The sequence below is a fragment of the Uloborus diversus genome, unplaced genomic scaffold (assembly GCF_026930045.1).
Source record: "Uloborus diversus isolate 005 unplaced genomic scaffold, Udiv.v.3.1 scaffold_1315, whole genome shotgun sequence".
NCBI classification, from domain to species: Eukaryota; Metazoa; Arthropoda; class Arachnida; order Araneae; family Uloboridae; genus Uloborus; species Uloborus diversus.
In genome coordinates, this window is record NW_026558005.1 from 37,607 (window position 1) to 52,027 (window position 14,421).

The following is a 14,421-nucleotide window of genomic DNA, read 5'->3' on the forward strand; positions in this document are numbered from 1 at the left end:
CCAGTATGTTTTAAAAACTGTTATTAAATGTTTATGTGAGTTTATCATTGTTATGTAGCTTTTTTCATAACAATAGGAGGACTGTCTCATTAGGTTTTAGTAGTTTGAAGTTAAGGGCCTTGAAATATAAACATTTTTATGGCATAGAACTTTCAATTTTCTATGCTCCTTGAAGAGAAATGCTGCATTTTATGTTGTTCATCAATTTAGCAACTAAGGGAAGTTCACCTTTATACATTGAAAGCAATAACAAAGTTCAATAACAAAGAGTAATAAAAAAATCAATTGTCTTGATCTAAAATCTTGTGCTAGCCTAGCTGTCACAAGACAACAACAGCAACAACAAAAACTTCCTTATCATCTGCTTAAATTCTGGATATAAAGTGAAACAAGTTATTTATTTATATGTAGCGTTTGTTTGCAAAAGTTTATTATTCCCAATTGAAAAACAGAATTGGGAACATGTTTGTGTAAGTTCATCACTATATTTGGTATTTCACTACATTATGTTAAATATAATAATTATCTATTTAGCTTGTTACTTGGATAGAATGATGTTTGCTTGAGGGGAAAATTTTAATGCATATCTATCTGTCACTTAGTTTGTGATAAGTAGATGATTTGAGATGAAATTGAGCAAAAATGATATCTTTGAATTTACATCTGCAATGAGGTTATTCCAATGAAATGGAATTTCAGAAATGTGTTTTGTTTGTGTAAACATGCTTAATCCATATGACTCTCATCTATTATTAAGAAATATTGAGATTTACATAAAATTTTTGAATTCTTTCATTGTAAAAGATATATAATATCAATAGCTTATGCCCTTTAGTACTAAGTAATTGTTGGTCATAGCATAAATTTAATTCTATCATACTTGTAATTCAAATGGTAAGATAAAAACATAAAATATTTGCACACATCTCAAAATTATCTGCAGTAAGAAAAACAATTTACAGTGAGTAGATAAAATTTTTTGTCTGATAATGACTTTTACTTTCAATAATATATCTATGAAAATAAGAAATGAACTTTTATCATTAATTAAGCTTTGCCTTTTATTAATAATTATCAGGCGAAGCACATATCTGCAGCAAATGCATCTACACAGCAGCAAATACATCTGCAGACAGTCTGCGTATGTACTTTTCGATATTATCTAGCAAATGAATTCAGAAAAAAAAAATCAACAAATTTACTTTCATCTCATATTTTCTCCTGAAACTCTTGTTATAAAAATTCAAAAATGACCAGGAACCGCTTTGCTGGATATAATTTTTAGCATGCATTTTTAATGTGAAGCATGTATCTAATATATAATGGTCTTTTGAAATGCTCTGAAATAAGTTGGAGCAGCTTTCTTGTCAAATGTTAGTTGCTCCAGTGAGGTTTTATAAAGCAAGTTTGCTATATTTTGCATTTTTAGTATGCTGTATTGTATATATCCTTCAGTGTAGCATATATCAACCATTTTTAACTTTTTCAGGGAGAGCTTGGTGGTTTGCAACTGAAGATTTCAAATTTAATGCAAAAACTCCAACAGAAATAGCACAAGGTTTTGATGAATCAGTAGCTTGTATTAAGAAAGCATTTGAAACAGAGGTATATGTACATAAATTTATATTTCCTTTTCCATTTCAACTTCTAGTGCTTTATTTGTTTTGATTGCAGTGCATTTATTAAAAAATGTATTTTTGGGTGTATCACTGTTATATTGTGTCATGTACTGTTTGTCTTTCACGAGAAAAGCTCCTGCCGTCAAGTCTGAGCCCATCTACTGCCATAGAAACGGACTTCATTCATTTTCTGCAAGGGTTAGCAAGAAGGCTTTTTGGCGCCATTTTGCCAGTTGTCTGCTCGCCTTTGTGCAGTCGTACGGGTTTTTCCAACATTAAGCTTCCCTTGGAAAAATAAGACGCACCTCGTTACTATAGCAGTAGACAGGCGCAAACATTTCGACGTTGGCTTTTCCCATGGTGGTCGGACAGTATATATTCATGATGAGGGGGGGGGGGATGAGAAGAAAAGATGATATCTAAAAGAAATTTAATATTTGCAATAAATTTATAATGGGTGGCTTAAATGTAAGTTTTGAGATTCATTAACCTTAATGCTGTTGTTGTTTCTGTGTCTAGCTTTAGAATAAAGTGAAACTTCACTTTAGTACATCCCCTTGAAAGAGATAACTCCTCTAAAGATAGAGGTGGAAATTTCATTGAGTTGACCTCTATCTTCTATGTCAGTGTTTTCACACTTAAAAATTCTTGAAAATCAATACTATCAAAAATTCCTTTTGACCAATGCAAGTTGTATACATCTAGTCTTAATTCTGTACCTCAGAACCAGGCTGACCTAAGTCCAAAAATTGATTTTTTGTTTATTAGTGCATTGTATGTAGAATCCTATTCCGCATCGAGCCATGCGAGTGATTCTAAAAGAAACCTTTGTAATTTTTTACCAGTGCTAGAAGAGCAAGAGTCTCATCCTTTGCATGTGATAGACAAACCTGTTTTCCCTCTATTCTGTAAAGTAGTGATTGTGTGACTAACGTTAGTCTGGCTCTAAGATACAGAACTTATCATTTAGAAATATAAAGGTTTTAATGTAACAAAAAAAAAAAAAAGGAAACGATATTTTTTTGTTTTCTATCAAACTCAAAATATTTTAATGCAAAAACTTGGTAAAAAATTTCTCATAAATTGCAATAAAAGCAAATTTCCTTTGGAACTTGATTTATCGAATGAGAGCATGTATAAAATTATTTTTATCGACTTTTATTAACTGGGCATACTTCTGAAAATATTATTTAAAAAATATGTTGATACATAAGATAAATAATGGGAAATTAAAATTGATTATTGGTGGCAACCAGGTGTTTCCCCGAGGAAATGCTCCACAGATGGGTCATTCTCCAGAAAAAAATGTAACATTTAAATGCAATTATTTTTCAATTTCGAAACATTTTGTTTTCTTTTTTTGGAATTCTTACATGAAAGTTTACCTACTAGAAGTAAATACAAACAATTGCTCAGCTATAAGTTCCAATTATTTTACTTATAAATAAAAAACATTTAGAAATGCCTTGTTCGCAGAAATAAAAAAAAAATTAAAAAAAAATTTAATGTTTAAAAATCAAAACCAATTTAATATCAAAGTTGTAATTTTATTAATTGGTGTAAACAATCGTCTATTTTAATGATTAGTGGGTATATAATTTTAAACTCTCATAATTAAAGTTTTGCTTAATTAATAGTTTCAAAATATATGTTAAAAAATAGTATTTAGTAAATTTGAAGATATACTGGCAATTTATAATTTTGGTAGAATGCTCATTACATTTATATTCCCCCTCCATCATTTATTTTCACCTCAGAACTAATGACATTGATAAGGTCTGTCACAGAAGTGAGATTCACAAAGGTGAGGAATTTTCCATTAATATAGGCCTAATAGATACATTTTTCAAGGATTTTTTTTTTTACTTTGTTGCTACAATCTGCAAATGTTAAGCATATGAAAACATGTTCACTTCTTTTTACTTCCTTTTACAAAAAAGGAAGTATTGCATTCGCAAAAAAATTTTCACCCAAAAATCGACCTTAATTTCCATTTTGCTCACACCCGAATGAAGGTTGAATTTTTTTTTCAACCCGACCACACATGCACATATACCTAAGAACATATAGATGCCCCAACTATCCGTTTCGATGATTTTCGAGTTAATTACGAGTTTTCTCATTACGTCTGTATGTGGGTATGTATGTCGCATAACTCAAGAACGGTATGTCCTAGAAAGTTGAAATTTGGTACCTGGAGTCCTAGTGGGATCTAGTTGTGCACCTCCCCTTTTGGTTGCATTCGGGTGTTTCTAAAGTTGTCTTTTGCACATTTTGGGGGGGGGGAGGGGAGGGAGATCGTTGTTAATTTGGATGCAAACTCTAGTGGTGTTATAGCTTGGCAGACACTTGACGATATATCGTCAGTCTTTTGGTCGCCAACTTAGCGACAAATTTGGCGATTTTTTTTCTAAATCTGATTTTAATTTTTCCATTGTTGGTGATATTTAGAGAGTTGACAATTGAATCACATTAAAATTCAAAATAATGGGGAAATAACATTGAATTGGTGTAAAAGGAAGTCATGTGATGCACACATCAGCTCGTTTTATATTAGTTTACATCCCTGAAATTCAAGTTCACAGAGGTGAGAAGTCAAAATCTATCTTCTTCTTTTTTGACAAAAATCTCACAACTTCAACTATTGCTGAAAATAAACAAGGGGACTCCTTTGTATCATGGAAAATAAAATTTGATGTCATTACTGCCACGTGTTAATGAGGAATGACATTTTGTTTTTAAGTAAGGGAGGTGAGAATTTATTGTGTGACATGACTCCTTGTCCTACTAAAATGAACTAAAACACAATATTAAAAATTAAATATACTTAAACAATTAGTATTTGAGACACTTGTGAAAGGAATAATAAAGAAGTATATACTTTTAATTAAACAAGCCATTAAGCAACATAAACAGTCACACAAGGTGTGTAATATGCCACAAAGGTGAGAATTCACACGTTGTGAACCAAAAAGTTACTAAAATAAAATTAAAGAACTGTTGACAGATTTAAATAGATATATTTTTGATGAAATTAAAAATCATTGTCAAATGAATTGTTCCTTAACGTTTCTACTGTAAAAGGCATGTGACAGAAAAGTTACACTTTTTGAAGAATGACCGAGATAAGCTCGTCTGGAAATGCACAGGTTGGGCTCTATATTTATTTACAAGTTTTTGAAAATGTTTCCTTTTTTTTTTCATTTTGAAATTCTTCCCACTTTTATTTCTAGTGCATTAGGGATATCACATAACTTTGAGGGCTTTGACTTATATTTTTCAACAATGTTAAATTAATTAATGTTAATATATATAGTAAAATTCAAGTTTATCTTCTAACTAGAGCGTGCTCTCTGCTATGCTATCAGATAGAGTAAAATAACCTTAAAAAACCTTATAACAACCTAATAAATTCTTTTTAATTGGCAAATGTGCTGCAGAAAGGCCTCATTTCAACAAACAAAAAATAAATGAGAACTCATGAATTTAAATTTCAGCCAATGCATGTCAGACCATTTCGATTGATTTCTCTTTCTTAAATGTCAGTTCAAAACTCGCCTTTTTTAAAATTTTTATTTATCTGTCTTTTTTTTTTTTTTTTCAAATTTCTAATAAGGTTCTTCTGCCTTTATATAGGAGTTTAGTAAGACCTCATTTGGAGTATGCTGTTCAATTTTGGTCGCCTTATCTGAGGAAAGATATTTCTGTATTGGAAAGGGTTCAAAGAAGGGTAACTAGACTAGTAAGGGAACTTTCAGCTTTAGATTATGATACTTGGCTTAAATGGCTTAATATGTTTAGTCTGGAGCAAAGGAGAGTCAGAGGGACATGATTCAATTGTTTAAATTTATCAAAATGAAAGATGTTAATGAATTAAATTTTTGCATGGAAAGCAGGACGAGGGGTTATTGTTTTAAGCTGTTCAAGTTTCAGACTAACCTGGAAATTGGGAAAAACTACTACTTTAGTAGGGTCCTGGGCACTTGAAACAGCTTTCCAGAAGAGGAGGCAATGAGAAGGGGGAGTGGATAGCTTTAAGATGGTCATTGATCTTCATTTGCGACTTATAAGCTGACTGGGACCAGCCTAGCTGGACCCAGTGCCTATTGCTGGTCGTCACATTTGTATTTGTAAAATTAATCTTTAAAAATCTTCTTGAGGTGTGTCCATTAGGATGTCCCCAAAAAAACAAAAGTCAATGTTTCAAGTTGCACACCCTCTTATATTTTTTCTTTTATGTCAAAATAATTGTAAAAAAATGTTTCAAATAGTTTGAACAACAGCAACCCATGCTGACTTGTGTCTAAAAGTGTGAATTAACACTGTGTTATTAGCAAACACATTTGCAAATCAACATTTGGAAATGAATAATACAAAAATTAAGGTGGAATTGAAAAAAACACTTTTTTGGAAGTTTGAAATTTCATGTTTATAAAAGGTTACCCCTAAAGCCCCAAATTTACCTAGAAAATATTTATTTTAACTAACAATTATTTAGGTGTCCAGCAGGAGGCCTGAAATTTGTTTTTCTTCAAAACATTGATTTTTTTTCTGTATATTTTTTTAAAAAAATAAATTTTAAGAAATTATGAAGCTTAAAAATGTAAACAATGAAGTAGATAATTAGATTTGAAAAGAGTTTTTCCTCTCCTGTAGTATTAAAATCTCCCACATAGTAAGTACTCATAGATAGAGATTTTTTTTTCATTTTAAATATATAATTTTTGTATTATTCATTTACAAATGTTGATTAGAAAATGTTTCCCAAAAATTTTTGAACTTAATATTTTATTTAAATTTATGTGTAATTTTTAAAAAATAAATAGAAAAAAAAATGAGTTTTTGAAAAAATCAAATAATTTTTTAGGCTTCTTGCTGAACACCAAAATATTTTTTAATTTGGATAAATATTTCTGTGTTTGTATATGTATACTATATGGGTAATATTTTATCAACATGAAATTTCAAAGTTCCAAAAAAAAAATTCTAATTCGGCCTAGTGCACAGTGTTGGTTTACACTTTCAGACGCAAGCCAGCACAGGTTGTGGTTGTTCAAATTACATGAAACTTTATTTACACTTGTTTTAACATAAAAGGGAAAATATAAGAGTGTGCAACTTGAAACATCGATTTTTTTTTTTTGGTGGGGGAGGGGGGAATACCATAGTGTCCATAAATGTTACATATTTTTTCAACATATTTTACCCCCTCCCCACTTTGTCACAAAGTGCCACATTTCAGCTTAATCTGTCCCTACCCCCTCCCTCTTGTGGTGTATCATGCACATTTTCATAAGCATGTTGTTAAAAAACAAGTCCCATTTCTTGTTACCTCTGCCATGGCACAATTTCACAAACCCCCCCTTCTCTCTCAAAGTGTGACATCATTTATGAATGACCCCTTGGAAGTTTCTAATCTTTTAAGATGTTTTTATGAAGTAGTATGTAAGTTGACTTTGTACATTAAGTGATGAAGCTATGTACATTATATGGTTAAACAAATGGTTATAAAAGCTTTTTCTTGCTTAAAGATGGCTGATGAGCTTATCTCTTACAAAGCTGTATAAAAGTTTCAAATGATCCTAGTCTTTATGGTGATATGTTTTATTTTCAGCTTAATAAGTGGATTCAGAAAAAGAACTAGAGTAGGTTTAAAAATATACATTTGGTTTTCTGCTTATTCACAATTTTTTTAAAGACAATATTCATGATGCTAGATGAAACAATTGAGGCATTCAGAGCTAATGCTGATAAAGTCGTTCATGCACTTGATCCACTGTAACACTGAACACCTCCATTGTAGTTAATTTTTCTTTAAATTGTTGAAGTAAGTAATTGCTTGAAGGTTTCTTAGACACATTGTGTCGCTTTGATTCTAAGATGTATTATTTACTAAAGGAGAAATAGAATAAGTGGTATTAATGCAATTTATATTGAAATTGTTTTCTTCTTTTTTGAGTCTTGATTAGTGAAGGAGAACTACTAGTTCTTTCTTTTGTTTATAAAGTTCTACAACTTGTATTACTTAATAATACCTTAGAGAAGAAATTTGTCACAGTATGCCATTTCTATTAGAAAACCTAAAATATACTGTAAAAAGAAACATTTGAGGCAATAGCCAGGTGAAGTTTACTTTTGTTTTCAACTTTATTTTGATTTCTCTGGACTGAAGTCCCACTTTCTTCTCTTCTCTTCTCTCTCTCTCTCTTTTTGTACGTGAAAAGTTTCCCTTTTTTTCAGTGTGTGAGTTGCTTAGTGAAGTACAAAATTTCCTGGTTTTTGCTAATATTTAATGATAGCTATTATTTATTTGCTTGAGCAATAACTCTATGAAGTGAATGATTTTTTTTTAAATTTCATTTTCTTGCTTTTAATTTCATTTTCTTGCTTTATAATGTTTTGGCAAATTTGCTATTGTTAATGTACTGTTTGTGCAGTTTCGTTTATAGTTTGCCCTTTTCTCTCATAAACTCTGATCAACTTTTTGCTCAGGGGTAAAAGAAATGTTATTTTGATACATCTGATTTTAAAACTCATTAATGTATACAAACTTGCTAAAGATGTAAAGTAATGTCAGAATTGAGTGAAACCTTGTTTGTATTTCTTTATTAAAATCAACAGCAATATTTACTTGATTGTTTTTATAGCAATTTTTAAATTTTTTTAAGGGACCATTTGATGGAATATTTGGATTTAGCCAGGGTGCGGCGATGGCATCTCTGATTTGTGGTTTAAAAGAAATCAAAGGTTTGTAAAAAACAGTTCTTTTATGCCTTCCTGTATGATATTTGAACATTTGTACATTTCTTTGTTTTATTTTTACTGCTTACAAATATTTTTCTTTTTGTCTTTAATATTGGTAAATTATTTTAATTAAAATAATTTTCTGCTTTTTAAAAATAGTTTTTATGTAGTCTCCCATTTATTGTGTGTATGAGCCAGAAAATTCAAACCCCACTTAAACTATTCATATTTTATGTTACTGCATTTGTGAGTTTTCGTGATTAATAATGTGTGTATTTTCAGGCTTTCTTAAGTAATTATATTATGGTAAGTATATTATTCCTATGCATATGAAAATCAAATGACCCCGTCAAGTATATAATAAATGCAATAAGAACAAACTTTAAAAGTTACATACAAAGAACCTTAAAATTTGCTTCAATGGCAATAAGAAAAATTTGTTTCAGGGTACTAAGAGCACTCCTTTTTATTTCCAAAAAAAAAAAAAAAAAGAGCTTGTGTATGAAAAGAAATTTTACAAAAGTCATTTGTAAGATTTTTCGTGCATAAGCTCATTTTGTGTAAGTAAAATTTGTTCCTTTCAGCCCAAAACACATATCTGCAATTCTTATTGCTGTTTGTTCACTTTTGAGGTTATTTTTCTAGTAGTTCATGGCAAAACTGTACTAAAGGTAAACTGGTTAAGCTTATTAAATTTTTTTTGCAAGTTTGCAAAAAAAATTTAACTTCCAACCGCAGATCCCAGTCATGCAGGGGGGGGGGGCGCTACTTCCCCTGGACGATAAAACCTAAAGCGCATCGATAGGAGGTGGGGTGATGTGGAGTTCATAACTATAATGAAAAGAGAATAAAAAGTGAATTTGTAAATAAATGAGCAATTTTGAGTGAAACGCATAAATGAAATTATTTTAAGTGAAACCAATGAAATGAATTGTTAAAAATTGTCATGCAAACATTGATTTCAGTCAAATGGAATATTGTCTTTTCATGTTTGCCGCCAATTTTCCCCCCACGTGTAATAATATTAACATTCGATAGAATTCTTCTAATTTCTTTTTTTAAAAGATTGTGTACAGTTTTTATCTTTACTTGCAAAGAAATTCTCTTAAACTATGCATTTTTTTTGTTTTTTATTTTAAACCTTTTATCATAGTAACTTATAGCTCATAATCCCTTTTTATCATTATTGTAAGGTAATCTTGCTTTTAAATGTTCTAAACAAATTGATTTTATGAAACGTGTTAAAAGTAGTGTTGTGCAAAAAGTTTCGAAATTTTGTATTGTCTGAGAGCATAGTGAAACCGTTTCATAGAAGTGCGACTTGTACATGATATTATTTGACATTGATTGGTACATTTAATGTAATTGGGACTAATTGCTGTGAATATTTAATCTTTTTACCTTATTGGTATATGTTAAAGTCGTAAATAAATTGCAGATTTTAATTTTGCTTTACTATACTGAATTACTAAAGATTGCATCTGTTTTTATAACATTCTTTAATATTTTGTACTTTTTAGTAGTGTTGTTGTGAACATATAGAAACTGTTGTATGGTGAAATTAGCTAATGCAACACCTCTTGTGCCAATTTTCTTTATGGTCTCTTTTTTTTTCTCGCATTACCATTGGTTAAAGGTATAGTTAATACTCGTATGTTTTAATTTTGTCAACATGACTATAGAAGTGTAAAATTATTTTTCAAAATTGCACAAAGATAATATTTTTGTACCTTTTTCAAATTTTAGATGTTTTTGGCAAACTCTAAAGATTAATCTAGAATCTGAAATTCTTTGTAAGTTTCAATTAGAATTGAGAAAATATCTAAACGCATTACTTTTATTTTTTGAAGTGCTTTACTACAGTAACTTGTCCATTAGTTATAACTCTTATCTGAATTTTAAAGTAAAGGGCAAAGACTTAATGAACTTCTAAAAGTATATTGTGTACCAAGTAATTGCCAGATATAAGAGTTAAATGAAGAAATATTTGGTGCATTTTTATTAGTACCTGGACGACCGAGCCTCGCTCGGCTTTAAAAGAATTATTTTTTTGTCAACTCGTGTTTTTTTAAGGTTCGATACTTTTCCAAATATACTTGAAAAGCTTCAAGTTAACAAAATATTAAGCACTCGACCTTCTTATAACACTTAAGTATCAAACAAAGAAGATTTTGAATGTAATTAAATCAACATTTTGTTTTAAACTGTTACATTTGTTTTCGTTATACAATTTTCTTGTCAGTAATTAAAATATTTTGACCTTGGAGCCAGTTTTGCTATGATGAAATCTGTTTTTAACCGAATACTTCCTTTCATACTATAATGCATTTTTCTATTTTATCCCAATTGAGATTTTCTTCTTGAATAAGTACTTTTAGTGTAGTTGGTCACTTTACGCCAGAAAATGCTACATAGAGCATGATATCCATCAAAACTGATGATCCACAAACCATTCCAACAAATGATAACAACTGTCTTAACAAAACATAAACAGTCTCTAGACATATGTTTTGTCAAGATAAAATTTAGATGCATGATTTAAAAAAAAGAACATATAAAACTATTTGATGTGTAAAAAAGAATATAAGTAAAATAAAACAAGACCGGTCAAGCAATAGTTTTGCTTTAAAAAAAAAAAAGCCTTACATCAACTTGCATAGTGCTTTTGAATTTGTTTTTAGTCAAGTGTGATTGAAATGAGCCAAAGTGGCTAATATCAGCCAAGCCTGGCAACCCTAAGCAAGTTTAAAATTTTAAAGCGAGAAGAGACAAATTTTCATTGTTATGGTTGCAAATCGTCTGCCTGATGCGTCAATTCACAGTTTACTTCAAGGCTTAACTTAATTAGACTTTATATTAAAAAAACTGTTTTTTGTTAAAAATCGCGTTTTTGGCAGAAAAAACACTGATGTCGATGAACTTAGAATGCTAAACTACAATTAAATCCAAAATTTCACCCAAATCGTTAGAGCCGTTTCCGAGATAAGAAACATATACATACCCACAAGAATTGCTCGTTTAAAGATATAAGACTTGGTTGTTCAATCCTAGTCATTTATGAAATTTAAGTCAATTTTTAAAAATTTTGATTTTCAGAGATTTAAAAATGTGTTATATACAAAGTACAGTGAACCTTCTCCACCTGACCACCTCTTTTAATCAACCACTTCTTCAATCGACTAAAATGTAGTTGAACTGATTTTTTTTCTCCATTAATTTAATGCTAACCTGCATTCCATTAAAGCAACCACTCCAGATACTTTCCCCCTCAAAATAAATGCAGTTTCTTCTTGCAGAAAAAACCGTCTTCTTATAATCAAATCAGTTCTTTATACAATCATACAAAAGTGATACTTAGTGCTTTACTTGCATTGTTAAGAGGACCCATGCAGTATCATACTTGTAACTCCCCCCCCCCCTTTTTTTTAAAGTCTTCAAGGAGGCTTTCGAGAATATATGTTTTGGGGTGGGTTTGAATCCTTTCTGAACAGAGAAAGATTACCTCCTTGATAAGACAGGTATCAAGTGACACATTGTTTTTGAGAAAGCAGTTATATGCATCCCTTCTCTGATGGCATGCCATCCTGCTCCACTTCCATAACCAATTAAGAAGCGTGCGATCAATAGTAGTCATTTCATATTCCTTTTAAGAAATGAATATTAGTTTGAAAACTAATAAAAAAAAAGAGAAAGAAAAGTAAACAAATGAATAAAATAGACATTTGTTAAAATTTTATCAATGTATTATGTAATGCATATGTATAAGAATAATATTTACTCATTTAGAGTAACCTCCATGAAGTAACCACCTTCCTTAAGAACTAATTTCTGCAGGAGTCGAAACTGGTCACTTAAAAAGAGGTTTCGCTGTTTGTGCATTCTGTTTTTGATAAAAATCTGTATTGAGTGTGGAGGCATAATGCTCAAAACTGACCTAAAATTAGCTGCCTTTTTGCTTAGAATTTCATTTGAATTTAAAGGTGAAACTTATAATATTTTTGAGTATAAGTTACTTAGGGTTTTTTTTTTTTTCTGTTTGCGATGTGTTATTTGCTAAAATTTTAATTATAATTAGAAAAATTACTTGCATGTACTTACTTGGTTCCTAATAAAACTTTGGAATGAATATTTTTACAATGTTAAAAAGTGTTACATTTTTGTAAAAAGTTACTTTTAGTTAAAAATTGTTTAATTCTTTTTGTTTTAGAGTTTTCATATGATTTTCATTTCGCAATCATAGTAGCTGGATTTAAAAGTGTGTCACTGTGCCATCAAGTTTTGTATGAGAATATCGTTAACGTTTCAAGCTTACATATCATGGGAAAGGATGATACTTGCATTCCAAAAGGTAAGTTATGCTTAACTGCTTAGTTAACCTTAATTTTTGTTCTTAATTTTCAAGTTTGTTTAAAGCTGTACCTTGAAGGTCAAAAGCACTATGTCACAGAAAAAAAGTTTTAAGGGAGTCTGTTAATCAGTTTACCTCAAAACCAGCATGAGAATTGGGGAGCAGGTGCTGTTTTACACTGTCTATTTTGTTTAAATAAGAATTGGGCTAAGTGCTTTACGCCTCTAAATGGATTATAATATGTTAAATTATATGGTGCAGAAATATTCATTGAAATATATTTTTTTTACCTTATGTCTTTTAAAAAACACTTCATGTCTCTTATCAAAACAATTAATAAAATTAAAGCACAACAATTAATTAAAGGCTCTATTGGCTCAAAGTGCTGTAAAAATCACATTAAACACTAAGCACCTTTTCTCTAAATGCATTTTATCAAAAGTCCTGCCAGTAGAGGCACATCATTGGCAAAAACCTATCTGTATAAAAAGTTTCATGTTTTTAGGCTTTCTCATTTTCTGCTAAAGCATGTCACTCATACAAACATCTGATTTTATTATATGTATAAATTTGGTTTTGATTAATTAGTTTGCTTAAACAGTGGGGGGGGGGGGGACAGGAAAATAAACGTAATGGGTATGTTCCAAAGAAATAAGCTTTTCTGGTATCTAAATTTTATTGCACTTTTTAAAAAATTTGGTATAAGTTGACTATACTAAACAGTTTGAACACTTAATGAAAAATATTATTTTGTTGGAAACATTATTGAGCCAGACTTTTTTTTGAATATAAAATGTATCACATCTCGAGAAATAATTTCTTTTGTAGCTGTAAAATTTAATTGAGTCTGCTAAGCAATGTTCTATAAAAATTTTACTGCACTTATTTTCTTGAAAAGTGATACTTTTATATAGGTACTTTTGTGTGAAATTATTTCTTTTGAAACAATTATTTTTATGAAATTTTACATTATTTTTCTAAAAATTATCAAAACTGCAACCCTGGCAAAGAAACCTAAATGCACCTCTATGTACAAAGTGTGAAGCTAGTTATATTGCTTCTGAGGGCTAAAAAATGTACAGTATAACACCGATTTAACGATTGTCAAAAGACTGGAAAAAGTTATTGTTAATTAAAGGACATGGTTAAATCGAGGAGTGTAGACATTCAGTGCGGTCAAGACCAGATCAGTGAAGCGTATGATTAAATTGAGGAAGTTGTTGAATTGTGTATCATTAAATCGAAGTTATACTGTATTTGAAATGTAAGTAATAAAATGTATATGATTTTATCTAAAAACTAAACTGTACAATGTTTCCAAATATGTTTTATAGAGCTGAGTGAAGAATTAGCCTCTCGTTTTCATGAGCCGCAGATAGTATATCATGAGGATGGACATTATGTACCAACTGGCAAGAATGTACGAAGTGAATACATGCAATTTTTAAGAAATTCTTTAGATTATGTAAATAAAATTAATTAAAGAAAATTAGACTGTTTTTTTTTAATAAACTTTGACAAATATTTAAAACAAAGCCTTGAAAAAAATTTAACATTGAGTTTGAAAAATCAAATTTGAAATTAAATAAAAAAGAACCTTAAGTTATAATAGAGTAAGGCTTACACAATGGTTTACGTTCATATCAATAATAAATGATAACCTTACCACACCTCTGTAATAACAACAGGCACTTGGTTTATCATTTGATT

At 30.0% G+C, this 14,421-nt stretch overlaps 1 protein-coding gene across 1 annotated transcript in view; it reads left to right on the plus strand.

Moving 5' to 3' along the window:
• The window catches only part of LOC129232715 (esterase OVCA2-like), a gene marked incomplete at its 3' end in the record, with an annotated part of 40,216 nt that extends 26,046 nt beyond the window's left edge, over window positions 1-14,170 (plus strand). The window contains exons 6-9 of the mRNA XM_054866828.1: window positions 1,490-1,605; window positions 8,288-8,366; window positions 12,571-12,711; window positions 14,046-14,170. Coding sequence (XP_054722803.1) covers window positions 1,490-1,605; window positions 8,288-8,366; window positions 12,571-12,711; window positions 14,046-14,170 — 461 coding nt within the window. The remainder of the gene's footprint in view (window positions 1-1,489; window positions 1,606-8,287; window positions 8,367-12,570; window positions 12,712-14,045) is intronic.
• Window positions 14,171-14,421: the final 251 nt, after the last annotated feature.